Source organism: Orbicella faveolata, unplaced genomic scaffold (genome assembly GCF_042242905.1).
Source record: "Orbicella faveolata isolate gen_17 unplaced genomic scaffold, um_ofav_v1 contig_46, whole genome shotgun sequence".
NCBI classification, from domain to species: Eukaryota; Metazoa; Cnidaria; class Anthozoa; order Scleractinia; family Merulinidae; genus Orbicella; species Orbicella faveolata.
In genome coordinates, this window is record NW_028301576.1 from 9,445,598 (window position 1) to 9,463,934 (window position 18,337).

An 18,337-nucleotide genomic window follows, 5' to 3' on the forward strand; every position below is an offset into this window, starting at 1 on the left:
GTTGTATGAAGACTTTTCAAATTTACTTGATAGCAATCGTGAAAGAGTAGCTTTCAGTATTTTTTGCGTACTTCTGTTTTTTCAAAAATAGAGCTGCGACATGGAAACGAGGCTCACGTTAAAACAGTTATTTTAAATGCGTTAATAATATTAATAATTACTACATTGTACAGTAAACAGCTTTTTTAACATAAGGTTAAAAACTAAAATTTATAAGTTGATTTGAAAAAGAAAAACTTAAATGAAACCATGCAGCTCAAACTCGAAAAGCATCATGGGTAACGTCTAAGATGACGGTCTCGCTGCATGGTAAATACTTCAAAGTTCTTACCAAATTTTCGCAGTTTGCACGCTTTTTATCAAGTAATACAGAGAAACGGGGAACACTTAATATTTTTATGCTCACTGAACAAAATACAAACATTCAAGAGTCTCTGTTCGACTCAAGGAAACTTGACTGCTATGCACAGTTTCAATTGTTGTTTTATTCCTATAGACCAAACTAAACGACCTGCTTTTACAACTTGTATTATTCACTGCTCATGTGATAAAAGTCGGCTAATTAGTCCTATTTTAAAAAAAGATCTCGACTCTTTAAAATATTTATTGTAGGCGACTACAATTAAAAGTCATGGGCCATTGCTTTATTCATTGGCAGAGAATACCAAGGAAGGAGAAATTCCCCAAGTCATATGTCACAGGAAATGCCGTAGTCTTTTTGGCACGAAGCGCGATTAGTTGGAGAGCATTTCTCAAACAACGGCCGCGAAACAGATTTTGAAGTTTAATTTGGAAAGCGAAGGGCAAAGATCTCGTCGGCAAGAGCCAAGCACAAGAAGAACTTGCTCGAAAATGTACACTTTTTGCGAAAATAAGACTGCATGTACAAGAACACGCGATCCCTTTGACTCTGTAGGTTGACTTGTATTTAGATGCTTTAGAAAAGCTGCTATTGCTGCGGGTGATAGCACGCTTATTGGCCTTGCCTGTCGTGATTTGGTAGCAGCTGAAGCGTGTTACCATGGTCGTTTTTTTTTAGATTGTACCTGACCAGATAAAGCGAGTAAGTACACTGACTTGGAAAGCAGTGAACCGGACTCGGATGAAAACTAATTTTTTTGATATCGAGTCGCAAGCGTATGACAAACTGTTTCAGTTTATTTGATCAGATTTATTAAATTCCAGGCTTATTTAGATGGTTGATCTGAGAGAGAAGCAGGAATCTCCATGCGATCAATGGGCGCTACTGAAATATCCGAATCAACGAAAAAGACATTTCTGAAGAAAGTTAGAAAACGATCTCGGCGACTTGTTACAATTTGAAGATCTCCCGAACAATAATAAAGTTTTTGTTCTTTCCAAAAATTTTTCAAATGCTCAACTGGCCAGAGAGATAGTAACTTTATCTCAGCGATTCGACAACAGAGCTGACTCCATGTAAAGTCAAGGAAAATAGCAAGTTGGACTGTACATCTGTAATGTAGTTCTTTCAAATAATACTGAAATGGCATGGCCACCGAAATCTTCTGAACTATGTGAGAATGCAATCAATCTCCCAGCAGAACTAGATGCCTTTCTATATACTCTTCTAACTAGCAACTCAGAAATCCCGACGGAATATCCTCATCGCCACCGGTGCCTTGTTGGCAACTCTTTTGGGCAAGAAAATATCTACGAGGTAACTGGAGAAAAACCTTCCAAGCAAATGCTATTACCATACGCAGTAAAAACTTTGCAAACCGCAATGTTGAGCTTATACAGATGTTAAGCCGATGTGGGCATAGGATTGCCTATACGCAAATTGAGGAAATATACACAGCCAGCTTTGCCTACAGAAAATGGCCTTGACGCCTGATAATGATGTTCCTTTGCCGAAAAATATTCAGGCAACGCTTGCGTGGGATAATATTGATAGAATAGAAGGGACGCTTAACATCTCATCGAGTAAATGTCATAGCTGTCTAAGTCAGGCATTTTGGTCCCGGAACCTCCTTCCGCCCCCTGGAACTGAGCAAGCTAGGACAAGGAAAAGAAACATTGATCCTCCAATCATCTCGCTTGTACCTCCATATAACGCTGGTGATCGCACGACACGAAGAAGACATGAAATTGATGATGTCCATGCTCAAAGGAAGCTGGATCAATCCCTTTAAAGGGAGAAAGGCAAGACCTAGCTGTCTATCTACCGACAACCTCGCAACTCCTGAGATAGAGAATGATCTCAATGCTTCCGGCAGAGGCTTTCGGAGAGACGGCTTATAAGACATTTTGTCATGACAGGCTTGAGTCTGACCAACGTAAGGTGACATTCTGCGACAAAATTACGAACCTCAAAGCTTAAACAAGAAGATAAAAGGACAAATAGGGTCAAGCAAGGAAGTAATCATTAAAGCGGATCGTGCGCAGTTTGCTCAAATGATCATTGCTGTTGAGAGCAGAACGTTGGAGATGACTGATGTACTGAATCACCTTCTCGGACCTCGCCCTTGGGCCCTTGACAAGGCTGATAGATTGCTGAGGAGAACCAGCAAATCATCACTTGCCAAGGAGCCAGCCAGAAGAATACGACAGCAGCAGATATGATTCCTCAGCCGTGCGGGCGAATTTTGGACGGAGTGGTAATGGTCCAGAAGATACGAGGCGACCAGAAAACATTTGCTGAATTGGCTGACAGTATGATGTCCACGGTTTTGCATGAAGGAACAGACAGACAGCGTATTGACGTGGTCTTCGACGTTTACAGAAAAAATTCGATCAAAAACCACAAGAGAGAGAAGAGAGGCTCAGAAAGCGGTCATAAAGTCAGAAACTTCAAGGCAGACTACAGGATGCATCAATGGCGGACATTCTTGTCCAATTCCAAGACTAAATCACTCCTGCGCAAATTTATTTCAGAAAAGTGGCAAAATGAGAGGCACAGGGAGAGGTTCGCTGGAAAGACAATTTTCGTAACGACCGAGGATTACTGCTATGAACTCTCCTCAATCGGAGTAACAGTAAGGGAAGAGCTAAGGTCGACGCACGAGGAAGCAGGTATTAGAGTGTTTCTCCATGCAGCACATACAGAGCTGTAGTTATTACGTCTTAAGCTTTTTATTATTATTATCGCATGGTTGTGGAGTCTGTAACGCCATTTGACTTTGTTGTAGGATATTTTCTTTCAAACAAGGCAAAGTTGACTCGAACCAGCTACCTCCCTGTGCAGATTGTTTCTGTTGTTTAAGGATGTGCTCCTTGAGAGCAAACTACCAATTGCAAGCAGCTATTTGGAGACGTTTACAGAGCTGCCCTTCAACAGTTGGTCAAGGATGGGTCGAGGAGTACTGCTACTTATCCATCAAATGGATGAATGACAAACCCTCCCCTGCAGTTCTTCTTGAGTTTCTCTCCTGTTTTTGTGCAAGATCATGCAAACTGTCCACGTGCCGACTTGCCTTACAAATGACCTTAAATGCACCGATATGTGCTGCCTTCGTGACTGCAACAGTAGGGAGCTTAAGCAACGACGAGGACGACGCCTAGTAAAAACTGAATTTATATTTTACCAGCGAAATTCACGATTGTCTAGATCTGTTTGGTGCGCCGATGGCTCTAAAAACGTGCTCAAGCTAAATATGCAATGACAGCGTTCAATTCCAAATGGAAATACGAAAAATTAGCCGTCGTCGTCCACGTTCAGTGACGCAGAATTTGGTCATTCCACGTTGTTATTTTGTAGAGGACGGCAAAGAAATGTACAAAAATTTATAACGCACGTGCACAGCCATTGTTCTGGTCATTAAATCTTTTGTTTGGTAACGTTCTTGTTGTCGTGTACGTCGTGCTTTGCTTAAGGTCTCTAATTGTTTTGCTTATTAAACCGTTTGTTTGGTGACGTTCTCGTTGCCGTTGCCGTCGTGGTTTTCTTAAACTCCCTAATAGTACTGACGAGGAGGAGATTCTTGATGAACAATACTCTGATGACGAGGAGGATCAGGAAAATTAAGGCACTTTAAATATCAATAGAAATAATCCGTTAAGCTAGACCAAGAAGGTAGCGTTGAGGAAATTGTGAAACCATTACTCCTCCTCGTAAGTTATGCTTTCTTTTTATGGTAATATTTCCCAATTTCTTATAAATTTTTGGGCTTCTTCAACATAAGGGAGCTTTTCAAAAGTTTTGTTTAATTTCATAATGAGTGCTTTGAATCAAAAGGGAAAATTCTTTCAATTTTCAAACACTTTTGCCACATTCTGCTTTAGAATGATGGTGTTTTAACAGCGAAGATGGCGGATCCAAAATGGCGGATCCAAGATGGCCGACAGGTATTAATTGAAAACCACTGTCTTGGTAGCAATTGCATCTCATCAAATCATTAGTTGTGAATCACTTATTTTCTCCTGCTTTCGTTTGGTGAAAATTCTGCGAGATCAATGCATTAAAAAAAAATACTTAAAAGTTTTTTTTGTTGAAATTTAAATATTTTTCAGCATTGCCATGGAAACAAAATCCTAAAAGCTCATGTAAGTTTTAACTAAGTGGTTTAAAAACTCATCTGGCAGAAACACCCTTTACGTATGGTTATTGGGCAGGGAAATACTACTTTTAAGTAGTCATTGCTTGTATCCTGATGATTCTGTAGAAATGAGTGACGTCACTTTGTCACGGGATAAATCCTATTAAGCTACTCATTTAGCATTCCTATCATACATAATATGAAACTAGAGTAATTGCAGTTTTCAAAAATATATGGTAGCATTACTCCCCCTGAGTGGTACCGAAATGTTATTTTTTGGGGTCCTGGCCCATGGACTATTACTTACAAGACAATAGCGACATTACTTACAAAACCGTACCATTACTGGCCATACTAACTTTACTTACAATACTAAAATAACTTACACTACTAACACTCCTTACTAATTAAGAAAACTACACACTACTTACATTTTTGCCCATAACTCGATCTTAAATTATCAGGTCACTGGGGCCCAGCAGTCCGCTCGTCACGCAATTTGTCGTCTACATGTAACAACAAAGATCAGCGCAATGAACACAAAATTGAAACTAAAACTAAATTGCAGTCACACAAAAACCTGATTTTTGAGATATCCACTTATTCACTTGAGATTGTTTGATTATATTTTCCTGTCCTGCCTTTACGTTACACTTTGGGCTAGTCACACAATCTATCCTTTCAGGAGAAAGGGGTACGAGACGAGCCATAAGCACGTCTGAAAATCAGATTCGAACGTGGAAACTTTAGGGTATTCAACGTTGATGAGCCGACTGCCACGCCTGTGCAAAAGCAAATGCATTCATCAGCTCCCGTTGAATTGCAAGGCCTACAGCTTCTAACTCTTCGCTTGTGACATTTGCTTCAGGTGCAACTCGACCTTTTAACAAAAACCTGAAGTGAACGAGCCTAATGAATGAGCCAAGAATGCTCGCTGTACAAACATACATCGTCACTGGAAAGGCGTACCAGGTATTGGAGAATTTGCTGAAATAAAAGAAGAGTAATATCATAGCGAAATTTTCCATAACAAACATGACGTGAGATAGCCATTGTATTCTTCTAAGCCGTCTCCTCCTGCTTCCTAAATGCTCCTCGTCAAACAGTACACACAGATCATCTCTGATCCAGTGGAACAGAAGAAAAAACATTTCAAGCATACGTCTCTCACAGGACCTCTCACAAGGATAGCAATCAAACGCTGTTACGATGAGAGAATGAAACAGCACAATAACGGGGAAGGAAATCCGAGATCCCAAAATGACGTAGCATATGGCGAGCAGTCGACTAGTCAGAAAAAACAAATTTCCTACGAAAAATAGAACTTTGTCTTTAATCTTCACCTCGATTTCTCCCACGTGAAGAAATTCGTCAGCAGCTGTAAATGCCCAGACAATACTTACGCACGACACCGATAGTGATATTATCTGAATTATCTTGACTGGCTCCTCTAGGACAGTAGCTGCGTAAAGCTGAATAATCAACTGAGGAATTGACTCCATGATTGCCTCCGTAAACGGAGCAAGCTTGACATACGTAATTAAGCGATTGACGTCGTCGATTTCGTGGTCTTCACAGTCAACTTGCTCGCCGCGCCAGAGTTTTTTGAAGTTCTTCAAGCACAAAAGAAATGCTTTCAACGACGCCCAGGCAGGAGAAAACGGATTAACCCTCCGAACGAGTGCTGTTAATCCATCGTGGTTCACGAGGGTAAGTATCCCGAAGGCGAGACAAGGAACAATAATAAAAGTTACCCCCCACGTAAACCATCTCAGATGATTTTCTTTGTAGTATTCAGCCAGTGTGAAGGCATCTGTGACCGGATCGGCAAAGCTTAAAATGGCTCCTATCAGAAAAAAGAACGTAGTGTACCATTTGAGGTCGTTCAAGGCCGTCATCTTCGACAAGACATCCTCGTTTCCAGTCGCCACCGCCAGAATCACTCAAATGGAAATGGTAAACAAAACGCCTAGCTAGAGAGGAGAGCCTTTCAGAATTCCGGTACAAAATCGACTGCACCGGGAATATCTCGCAAATTCATTTCCAACTTCGTGACGCTGTCTTTTTGTGTAAATTCTGATGTCGTGCAAATTTTCTCTACCATAAGGCCTTTCCATTCAGTCTCGCTCGGCTCCCCTTTCAGAGGACCTAAAAGTTGGCGGTCACAAGCCTTTATCTGTGTTCATCGTTTCACTTAAATCATATCCGCTCCGAGAAGCGAACAGTTTTCCGAGAGCAAAGATTGAGGAAGACTGTGACGTAGAAGAAATGTAATTTCTTACGATTGAGGGACGAATTAGTCAGAAATTATTTGCGTAGCTAATCGTCACATCATTGTACAATTGGCCACGTTCGATCTATCAATATTCTAACATGGCTCCGAGGCTCTCAGGTCAAAATTGCATTTGCAGGGCTTATCTTTGTATGTACTGACATTCGTTGCCCGAGGGGGAGGGAGTACTCCCTTATACGGGCTATATATATGTATGTGCGGCCCCAAAGAGTGTGGTTTGTTAGCCGTTTTGGTCAGAAATAGGGTATCGATGTTGGCTTTTTTCTTCTCAAATAGGGTATGGTTTTTGCACTCTACTCTTGAATTGGGTGTTTTTTCGGACGAAGCTACTTTTCATCATTATCTATTAGACCATTAAGAAAAGCCCTTCTGATGCCTTCAACATCGGTCTGAACTAGGGAACAAATTATAAGACAGGTCTCAAACAGGGTATTGATTTAAGGGTCAGGTCTTAAATAGGGTATGGAATTAATAGTCAGGTATTGCTAGGGTAGGGAAAATCGCGGATTTTGACCTGAAATAGGGTAAAGCTTTTGGGAAGCGGGTTACACATCACCACCCAATTTTTCTGGAAGTGCCCCCCCCCCCCCCCTCCCCCTCCATCGGGCCGTTTTTTTGATCGTGCGGTTCTGAAAGCAAGTAAGTCTGTTCCATAGAAAGGTATTTTCACTGAGTTCTACCACCTTAAGTATTCCATAGCTAAATCTCAAACGGACTATTAGCCGCCGATAATGTTTGCTCTAAACTAGATAACATCCAAGGGGCATAGCTGATCGTAGTGTTTAGTGGCTAAGTAACATCGATCGTTCATTCGTGGATCTGTTTTATAGATGTCTAAATCATTTTATACCTTCTGGCCTTGATAATAATTGTTGTTATTTTTGTAACAGCTTTTTTCAGAACTATATATCAAAGATGCTGGATTGAGGCCAACAATTATTAAATTGTTGTTCTTGTAATTGCCTGTTTCTTGGAGCAAGTAAGTATGTTCCTGAGAAAAGAGTTTTCCTTGGATTCTACCCCCTTTTATTTAATAGATCTGAAACGCAGTAAACTAAATAACCTCCTGGCCTAAGGTAATAAAGCGCTAAATGATGGATATTCCTTTTACAGAAACGTTTTGCAGCCTTGTCAAACAACAGCACTTCTCGCGTTTTCCGGTACGCGTATAAAATATCGAAAGACTTCTCAGTTGATAAATAAATATACAATTTACAACTTTATTCTGGCTTAACTGACAACAAATGCAAAATACTTACAATTCCTATTTACATCAAAGTAATCTGGTTAATCACTTCTCGTCGAAGTGATTTGCACGAGTGGTAATGGGTGGGTTTACAGCAAAGTGGACAACGTCTACCATTAGCATATTTGTAAATTTGTTGTCACAGATTACTGATTATTAATTGGGGCGAGAGCAAAACCAAGACGGAGTCGGAGGTACTTTGGCGATTTTTTTGTTCTCGCCCCAATTTTTGCGTGGCGTTCTTACAAAAACGCTTCCCACGCAGGCTAACCATCAAGCACTGCGCTCCTTGTCAAGCTCTTTGCCGACTAAACGCAACAGCACAAAGAAACAACGCAGAGAATACATTTCGTTTTAGTTCTAAATATCAACCGAATGATATCAATAAGAATGGAAGCGGGCAAAAACCCTTGCGTTCAGAAGCAGGCTCCAACAAATTTCTTCATTTGGCACTTAAATATTTATGGCTGAATACTGAAATGAATATAGTACAAATAGTCTTACAATCTTTCCTCTCCCGATCAGCAGTTCGCTTACCACACGAGGTGAACTGACTAATCTTAGTGTATTCAACGTTCATAGGCTGACTGCCGCGCCTGTACCAGCCTGTCTACATCCACCCCCTTCCCTCAAAACAATCGAGGAAGAAGGGGGCGGGAGAAGCCAGGCCGAATTTACAAGGGCTGCTCCCACGCCGGCCGTAAAGTAACAAATACATTCAGCGTCTCCCCCTGTTGAATTGCACGGCCCGCAACCTCTTCAGGCGCTACTGGACCTTTTAATAAGAACCTGAAGTGAATGAGCCTGATCGATGAGCCAAGAATACTCGCTGTACAAACATACACTGTCACTGGAAATGCGTACCAGGTATTGGAGAATGTGCTGTGATAAAAGAAGAGTAAGATCATAGCGAAATTTTCCAAAACAAACATGACGTGAGATAGCCATTGCATTCTTCTAACCCGTCTCCTCCGTCTTCCTATGTCCTCTTCCTCGAGCGGTACACACAGATCATCTCTGATCCAGCGCGAGTAAAGAAAAAACACGGACCATAATATACATCGCTCGTCGCATGCCGGACAAGGAGATATGCAATCAACTAATGCTAAGATGAGAGTATGAGGGCCCAAAACGGTGGCGGCCCATTTCCGAAATCCTCAGTAAAATAAAGTAGCTTATGGCGAACAGTCGACTAGTCAGAACAAACAAATTTGCTACGAAGAAAATTCAAATTCTCCCTCAGGTAGAAGTTCGTCAGCGCCCGTAAATGCCCAGACAATACTTAGGCAAGACACCGATAGTGAGATTATCTGAATTATCTTGACTGGCTCCTCTTGGACATTAGCTGCGTAAAGCTGAATAATGAACTGAGGAATCGACTCCGTGGTTGCCTCCGCAAACGAAAGAAGCTTGACATACAAAAGAAAGCGATTAACTTCGTCCACGCCATTGTTTCCACAGTCAACTTGCTCGCCGCGCCAGAGTTTTTTGAAGTTCTTCAGGCAGAAAACAAATGCTTTAAGCGACGCCAAAGCAGGAGAGAACGGATTGAAACTGAAAGCCCTCAGAAGGGAATCTGTTGTTACTCCACGCACAGTGAAAATGTTCCACGTCTGACTGTTAACCATGAAGTATAGGTAGCAAGGAAGTATCATCAAGGTCAGCCCAAGTCTAAACCATTGCATGTGATTTTCTTTGTGGAATTCAGCCAGTGTGAGGGCGTCTGTGATGGGATGGACAAGGCCTAAAATGGCTCCTATCAGAAAAACGAATGTAGTGTACCATTTGAGATCGTTCAAGGCCGTCATCTTCGACCAGAAGAATGCATACAGCCCTGTCTGTTACATCCTCGTTTCCAGTCGTCACCGCCGGAATCACGCAAATAGAAATGGTCAACATAACTTCAATCGCCTGGAATCTCTAGTGGGATGGAAATTTTCGAAATTTCCTTTCCAAAATTTGGTCTTCCTCTTGATGCTAAATTATTTCGAAAATTTGGAAGTCTAGCAAATTTTCTGTACCATTGGAACCGTTTAATTTCGTTCAGCTCTCACTAAGTCCTCATCAAGACCTAAAGGAGATTCTTATATACTTACGTCACGCTACACGTTGTCAATATAAACTTTAATGATTGCCTATTCTCGCTAGGGATACATCTCCGCCAAAAATATGATAAATAGTTGAAAACAACAACATGAACGATAACAACAACGTGCGCATTAAGAATGAAATGTGAAGGTCGCTAAACCGTAACGGAAAGTTGATTGACAAATACGCTGACCCGGGTACGCTGACTACAGGCAGGCCTTTTAGTCCCGTGTTTAGTTTGTCAGTGTTCATCGTCTCAGTTATTTCAAGTATGTTGCAACATGGTGTGTATTCGGGAATTCGTCCAGTTCTCGGGAGATTGGTTCCCCGATACTAGTGTCACGCAGAAATTAACTTACAGGCAAATGTTAGATAGAGGTGTCCCAAGGTGTCACAGGTGTCCCAAGCTCACGTCTCGAGAAAGGTGACACTTACGTATTGATGTGTGAGTCCAGAGCGGAAAGAGCCCTGGTGAGTCTGAACTGACGCGGTGTTAGGTTTTGTGTGGGGAACGAAATATGGTCGATTTGCAACGCTATATATTATATGTAAGGTCGATAAAACTTATCCACTCTGTGTGTCCGTTCTGGATTTGGTGATCTCTACCGTTTTGGGCTTTCTTTCCCATCACTTTTACGTTATTCCCTTACAACAGTCACCCTTTATTAAAGGCGGCTCAAAACAGTTTCCAGCACTTTCCAAGACTTAGATTTTGATGGGTCATTATGGTATCAAAATGCTGCCCAATCATTGGAAAACACCTTGTTACCATTTTCGTGTAACAATAGATCAGCAATAGTAAGACCTTCTAAAGCACCCTTAATTATAGCTTTGAGGGCTTATAATTCGAAAACGGCAGTGTGAAATTTAATCTACTGATCAAATTTTGATTAGCAGGATAACACGCAGCTTTTGGCAAAGTTTTAAAGAAATCTGTACATCGGAACCCCAGTTTTGAAAATTTAAAAGGGAAAATTGCTGATATTTGCTTTATTCTCTTAAGCCGTTTACTAAACAGTGTGTTGATGACATAGAAAGAAACAAGCTGCTCACAAGTGAACACATGAAGGATTCAGAATTTTCTTTTTAAGGTTACTGTAGACCTTCAAGGGCCTATTTTTTCCAAAATTATTTTTTACACCAAATTCAAGGCTTCTACTTTATCTGAATTTTCCAAAAAAATTATTTTATAAACTTAAAACGCGAACGAGTTATCCACAAAACGTAAATTTTTAAAACTGGTCAATGAACCTTAAACTGTGATAAGCCAATTATATGTGTCAACCCTTGAGTTGAGCAATAATAATTTTCTCGGCAACTGAACCCATCCGCGGAGTCGTATTTCGCTTCTTTTGTTTATCCCTTACGTCTTGCAATTTCTCGCACAGAAATCTTCGCTTTTGTTGATTGTTTTCGTCTCCTAAGTGATAGACTAGGCGATTTTGCACGTTTCGTCGATGCCCTGCTCTAGCTTCTTCTGGCACAGGAGTTGATTGCCGCGGAATTACCGACGAATTTAATGGCTGACATCTGACAAGGCAGCTTCTCCAAACGGTCCTTTCTTCTGCTTCGAAGAGTGTTTTTCCATTTTCTAGTAAAACAAACAGGCCGATGAATTACGCGCTTAGTGTTTTTTGTTTAAAAGTGTAAATATCCGCACTCGACTCCCCTCGCCGAGTAGGCCTGTTTAAGGCTATTCCGCTATGATTCCTCTTTTTCCCCTTTTCCTTCTTTACCATTAATCTGCTGATTCGGTTTATAAGCTGCTGAATAATGTTTCATGGCAGGCTTCGCTACTCCTGATGTAAGATATAAAAATGTAATTAATGTAAATATTGCACATTCAATCCCGGGAAGCGATATACTGTAGCCCGCTGGGGAGTTCAAAGCTGCGTTTCATTGGTTGGCGTTGACAACCGCTTCAATGAGGTGCGAAAATTAAACTGTGAATTTTTCTTTCGAGGCCGAAAACTCAAGGTTTATTTTTGCGTGAATTTCCTAAATTCAAATGAATTAATAGGGTATGTAGATTTATCGGATTTTAACGAAACTTGGCCAAAATCCTAGTCAGATATTAGCGCACTAAAGTGTGTGAGGCTTTTGCGAAAATCGAAATATTTTTTGTGACGTCCCCTTGAGTAGCAGCAGTCAAAAAATTTTCTGCCGTCCAACTTTAAAAGGGATTTCCTAAGCAACCAATAGAAATATCGAAAAAGCCTCACTCTTTGTTAGCCCATCATCACCTGATTGATAATGTCCAGTTAGTTTGGATGTCCGCGGTAACACAAAGGCTGGTGAATCAGTTTAGCAAGTGCGGTCGTTTTTGCGTTTAAAGGCTTGCGCGTGCCTATCAAAACAAAAATAACAAACTTCATTGCTATTTTTGGATTGTACAGTTTATTAGCTTTACAATGATATATAGTTTACCGTCGTTTTCTTTAAAGCAGCGCGTAAAGAAAGCATTTTCCGGAATACACCCCTGAAGGTCTACGGTAACCTAGCTAACCTAACCTAACTTTAGGTGGATACATGAATGCTCACAAGTGAACACATGAAGGATTCAGAATTTTCTTTTTAAGGTTACTGTAGACCTTCAAGGGCCTATGAATAGAGCCCAAATCTCTTTACACGGGTTGAAAAATGATTCCAATGGCTGCAGTATGGCTGCATGATGGCTCCGTTGAGGGAACAGGGATGATGAAAACTCGAACTTATTTTTTTATTGTTATTTTTCTTATTGGAATACACACATTAACAATACTGACTATAATTATTTACAATGCTAACGTTACTGGCTATACCGACATTACTTCCAATACAACAGCGACATTACTTCCAAAACCGTACCATTACTTGTGATACTTACTTTACTTACAATAATAAGATAACTTACACTACTAACATTCCTTTCTAATGAACAATACTACACACTACCTACTTTTTTGCCCATAACTCAAACTTAAATTATCAGGTCATTGGGGCCCAGCAGTCCTCTTGTACTCCTCTCGTGAAAGGATAGATTGCGTGACCAGCCCACAGTGTAACATGAAGGCAGGACAGGAAAATATAATTAAACAATCTAAAGTGGATATCTCAAGAATCAGGTTTTTGCGTGATTGTAATTTAGTTTTAGTCTCAATTTTGTGTTCATTGTGCCGAACTTTGTTGTTACATGTAGACGACAAATTGGCCCTTTGCACGATCCGTTCACATGGTACAGAATTAATTATGCTGGGACGCAAGTTACACAGTGGGACTTTCAAAACAAAGGAAAGTCGGGCTGGACTGGTGCGAGTTCCTTTGTTTTGGAAATCCCACTGTGCAACTTGCGTCCCAGCGTAATTAATTCCGTACAATGTGACCGGATCGTGCAAAGAGCCTATTGCGTGATGGGAAAACTATCACCGTGCAGTATACTGTCATATTTGTGTACCACCCCGCAAGAGATCTGGGACAAGATTTGTGACAATGAATGCAACAACGAATGCTTCATATATGTGTACTACGGATGAAGAGTTTAAAAGAAGAGAGAAATATCCTCGCAGTTGTAGCAGAAGCCTGAATTTGCAGTCATGTAACTGGCCGTTTACTGCCAAGAAAACTGCCAAGAATTGACCATCCTGACTGTGGGTTACTGGTCATTTAGCCCCCAAGTTGATTAGCCCCTAGCCGGTTAGCCCCCAACCAGAAGTCGAAAATACTGTCAGGGGGCTAACTGGCTAGGGACTAATCAACTTGGGGGCTAAATGACCGGTAACCTGCAGTGACAACCACCAATTCTTGGCAGTTTTAGTAAAACAGCAATAGTGTATTATCAAGTACACACTTCAAGCCTCGATTGCCTGTGATAAGACTGTGCATAATCAAAGCCGTTATTGTGACAGTTATTCCCTGAGAATAAGACGAATCTCAAAGAGTGACTCAATATGCCTGTCTCCAACATCGAACAGCATGTCAAATTTCTGATTGACAGCGTCAATACTGGTCACGTGTCCAGGATAGAATCCAGTGCAACCAGGCTAGAACCCGATCACATGTTCATTCAGTAAGATTTCTGTCATTTGTGGTATGACATCAAGGATGACTGCAGTCCTGTCTGGCTTTTCCAGTGTTACGGTGTCCCCATCATCATAGTTAACAAACACATTCAAGTCACTTGTACTGGTGATGAAACCATGGTAATACACACCATTCGTCCACCAGGCAAATACTCTGGCACCAACTTCATGTGGGATTGTTTGCTGAGCGAACAGCCTCACTTTACTTACAGGGATACATATATCCCCACATTGATCGCACACAACTCCAACGTTACGATCATGATTACCGGTGTCGACAAACCCAATGTGGTGAAAAGGGCTTTCACATGAAACGATCACATGACTGGTCCTTTTTAGTGTCATAGGATCAGGCAGTTTGTCTGGGATGACCGCAGAAATGTCTGCAGCAGAGTGTGTCATTGCATCTCCATCATCAAACAGGATACGTACTTGGCCATTCTCCATTGTTTTGACTACACCAGGGAAATATAAGTTGTCAACTGTGCGAGCAAGGACACGATCATTGACCTTCTATGAAGTGTGAGACAGCTCAAGCTCACCAGGGAAGACAAATGCCCTCCATGTAAACTGTAGACTCATATATGTACCACTACAGGCAGCAGACACCCCAGCTAGGTAGCCATATGATCCAGCTGGAAATTCTCAATACACTCCACTTGAACCCTCACCATAAGGTCCATATGCTTTTCCATTCCCCTTGAAATCTTGCTTGTTGATGTAAAACGTCACCTGATCTATTCCCTGCCACCTCATTTGAATGTCAGCTTTGACAATCTTCTCATTTTCCTGTAGATGGAATTCATACTTCTGCCTAATCTTTGTACCAACAACTAGTTTCCTGGGATAACCATGACTGTAAATGACTTTCAAACCTGTCAGTGTTGTTCTCTCACCCTGGTGCTCTACCCACACCTTCATGTCCTTGACATAACGGCTTTCGTCATCGGCTGCTTCTCTAGGTATAAATTCCACTTGTCCGCATTACCCCAAGGTACGTCCCTTAATGACCACAGACCTGACAAACTTCCTAGCGCTAACCCAGCTTTCTCCATCACTTGATTTTTCCCTGATCTTGTTCAACTTACTGTCACAAAAGCTTCCAAAGAGACTCTGACTTGCCATGGTTTGGATGTAACAAGTTATTGTTTCAGGTGAAAGTCCGGCGTCGACAAAACCTGGATCGGACCGGATCACGGATCGGATCACGGACCAGATTCACAGACTGGATCGCGGATCGGATCACGGACCGGATCACGGATCGGATCACAGATCGGATCACGGATCGGATCGGATCAAGGAAAAAAATTCAAAATTCAAAATTTTGTTGAGGAAATTACACTAAAGTGACTACTGTGAGAAGAACGTTTTATTTAATTCAGGTGTGATATTCCTTTATTCTTTTATGATATCAAGCCAACTGGGAGCTGGTCAAAGATGAATTTTCTTCAGGCTGTTGGGTTTTGAATGCGATGATCAATCATGTCTTCATATCTTTCTCCGCAGTTCAACTATATGATATTTCGTATATTCACTAGCACTCTTCACCATCTACGGGTATATTACGAAGTCACAATGTGACCAACTCCCAGTTGGCTTGATAGCTCAGTTGGTAGAGTATTGCACCGGTATCGCAGAGGTCATGGGTTCGAGTCCCGTTCAGGCCTGAATTTTTTTTCAGGCTTTAATTTCACGACTGCTGAAAGTGCCACTATGATCAAATTCTCCATACCCATTTTTTTACATTTTCGCACACAATAGGTCTTTCCTAGATTTTTTGCCAAATTTCAATCTATTACGAACATTAGAACCCATGTCGTTTGGACCTATATTTCCGAGAATTTACGGCCGCCATTAATTTTCCTTGTTCTTGGTTGAGAATTTGAGAAAATGACGTCATTTTCTCAAAAATACCACACGGGTTGAAATTATGATAACAATTAGCGCAGCAATTCGCATAAAGAATAACAAAAACTTTGGCTCATATATTCGCGCAATTTTTACATTAATTGTTATCATAATTTCAACCCGTGCGGTATTTTTGAGAAAATGACGTCATTTTCTCAAATTTTCAACCAAGACTTGGAACAAGGAAAATTAATGGCGGCCGGAAATTCTCGGAAATTAAGGTCCAAAAACCACGAGTTTTAATGTTCGTAGAAAATTGAAATTTGGCAAGATATCTAGGAATGACCTAATGTGTACGAAAATGTAAAGAAATGGATATCGAGAATTTCATCATAGTGGCACTTTAAGTTGTGTGTATAATTACGATGATCAATCATGTCTTCATATCTTTCTCCGCAGTTCAGATAAATGATATTCGTATATTCACTTACATCAAAGGTAATTAAACTGTCATAAAACGAGTCAGCATGTTAATAATAGGACGAACGTATGAATCGAAAAACAAAAACTAAAAACACTAAAAAAATTAAACTCCTGATGATTTCAAACAATTTCCGTTGTTGAGACAAGTCTATACTTTTACAAGATGTGAGTTTGGAATACGATATTTCGCACTGGAATAAAACGAAACAAACCATTTGTATTTCAAGGAAATATAGCTGTTTTACAAAAAATTATAGGAATAACATCGTTAGTGTGAACGATAACGCAACCCGAGAATAAACAACATTTTAGGAGTTACGTCACGATTTTTAGAGTCATTTTTAGGGTCGTTAAGAGTTGCCTTTAAATAGAATAAAACCTTAAAATGATCGTGTTCTAGGATAGAAAACACTTAAGAGGCAAGAACAAATCAAAACGGAATGAGGATCGTTAAGGATGGCAAAGATTAACGAGGACTGCAAATGACGAACTTGAAAAACTAGGCTAGTTTTTTCAAGACGCGCAAATCGTGACGTAGCTCCTTTAAAGCAAGCTATGTCCATAAGTTTTCGTACGTAAGTTTTCTCATTAACTGTAACGCCAACTGTAACGCTCACATCTGACTCGAAAATGTAGCTGAGAATTAGCTACTGATACGAACAACAATTTCAAAAACGAGAATGGGAGGTTCACGCTAGCTTCGAGCCAACTAACGTTCAGATATAACTACATCTGCCAGTTCATTACAATTTAAATTCGTCGTAAATTAAGCAGTTATGTGGCTTTTTAAATGACCTCGTCATTCTCTGTAATTAACATGTCATTGCGTCAAATTCGTGATTCTTATTTTCATTTAACATATTTTAGTCTTCCACTTTTATTTTTTATTTATTATTATCTTATAAACGATTTGATTTGGGGGGGGGGGGGGCGGGATTTTTTTTCTTTAAAACTTTTTTTTTTTTTTTTTTTCTGTGATCCGATCCGTGATCCGATCCTGATCCGATCCGTGATCCGGTCCGTGATCCGATCCGTGATCCGGTCCGGTCCGGTCCGGTCCAGATTTTGTCGACGCCTGGTGAAAGTCTGATAAGAGACACAAGCTCATGCAGACATTGAACCCGACTGGCTGGGTCATGTTCAACATACATCAATACCACTTGTAACAAAATCTTTTCCCTCTCATCTTCGCAAGGAATAAGATCTTCAGCCAAAACACAGATCTCCTCGCTCCTAAGTAATTCTTTGAGGAGTGTGTTTGTGAAGTTTCTTAAGGCATGTCGTTTTGCGACTTCCCTCAAATGTTCCAAAGCGAAGGTATCCGCGATTTGCAAAATCATCAGGCAGGATCTGTCGTCAATACAAGGTTTTAGAAATTCTACGCACGAGTTCTCCACGAACTCAACGCCAAAATAATTGGCCGCGTGTAGCAGAGCGAAACCATTCTCAGCATCAATGCGAATGTTTCCTGTGTAGGCAAACTCGATCAAACAATTCATGATACTTCCATCGAAACTACGTAGTTCTACTTCATCGTTGTTCGCCTCAATAAATTGACTACCGAACAACGAATCAAAATAGCGACTTGCCGTCGCGAGCACAACCCGGTGAACTAGAATCTTCTGCTCGTCGCTGATTTTAAGGGCAACATCGCAGTATTTTTGCTCTTTGTAGAAACCATAAAGTCCTTTAAGTAAGGTTGAGCTATGGTTGGAATCCCTTACGTCCAAACGCGAGTATTTTGCAAAAAAGCACCCTTGAAATTCTGGAGCTGCGAACTAACTTCCGCCATCATTACAAATAATTTCGTGCACGATACATAGCG

At 40.8% G+C, this 18,337-nt stretch overlaps 1 protein-coding gene and 2 pseudogenes across 1 annotated transcript; all 3 read right to left on the reverse strand.

The window, feature by feature from the left end:
• Positions 1-4,818: 4,818 nt before the first annotated feature.
• LOC149098286 (XK-related protein 9-like) lies at positions 4,819-6,860 on the reverse strand. Its single transcript, XM_089276614.1, has one exon. The coding sequence runs from the start codon at positions 6,392-6,394 to the stop codon at positions 5,252-5,254; it is 1,143 nt and encodes a 380-aa protein (XP_089132740.1). The 5' UTR covers positions 6,395-6,860; the 3' UTR covers positions 4,819-5,251.
• A 1,129-nt stretch (positions 6,861-7,989) lies between these two features.
• LOC149098287 (uncharacterized) lies at positions 7,990-9,978 on the reverse strand (annotated as a pseudogene).
• Positions 9,979-14,275: 4,297 nt separating this feature from the next.
• LOC149098288 (uncharacterized) lies at positions 14,276-18,315 on the reverse strand (annotated as a pseudogene).
• Between the last annotated feature and the right edge of the window lie 22 nt (positions 18,316-18,337).

What these genes read in the sequence shown, in the direction of transcription:
- LOC149098286 (XM_089276614.1), bottom strand. Translation starts at nt 6,394, where the DNA reads ATGACGGCCTTGAACGACCTCAAATGGTACACTACGTTCTTTTTTCTG.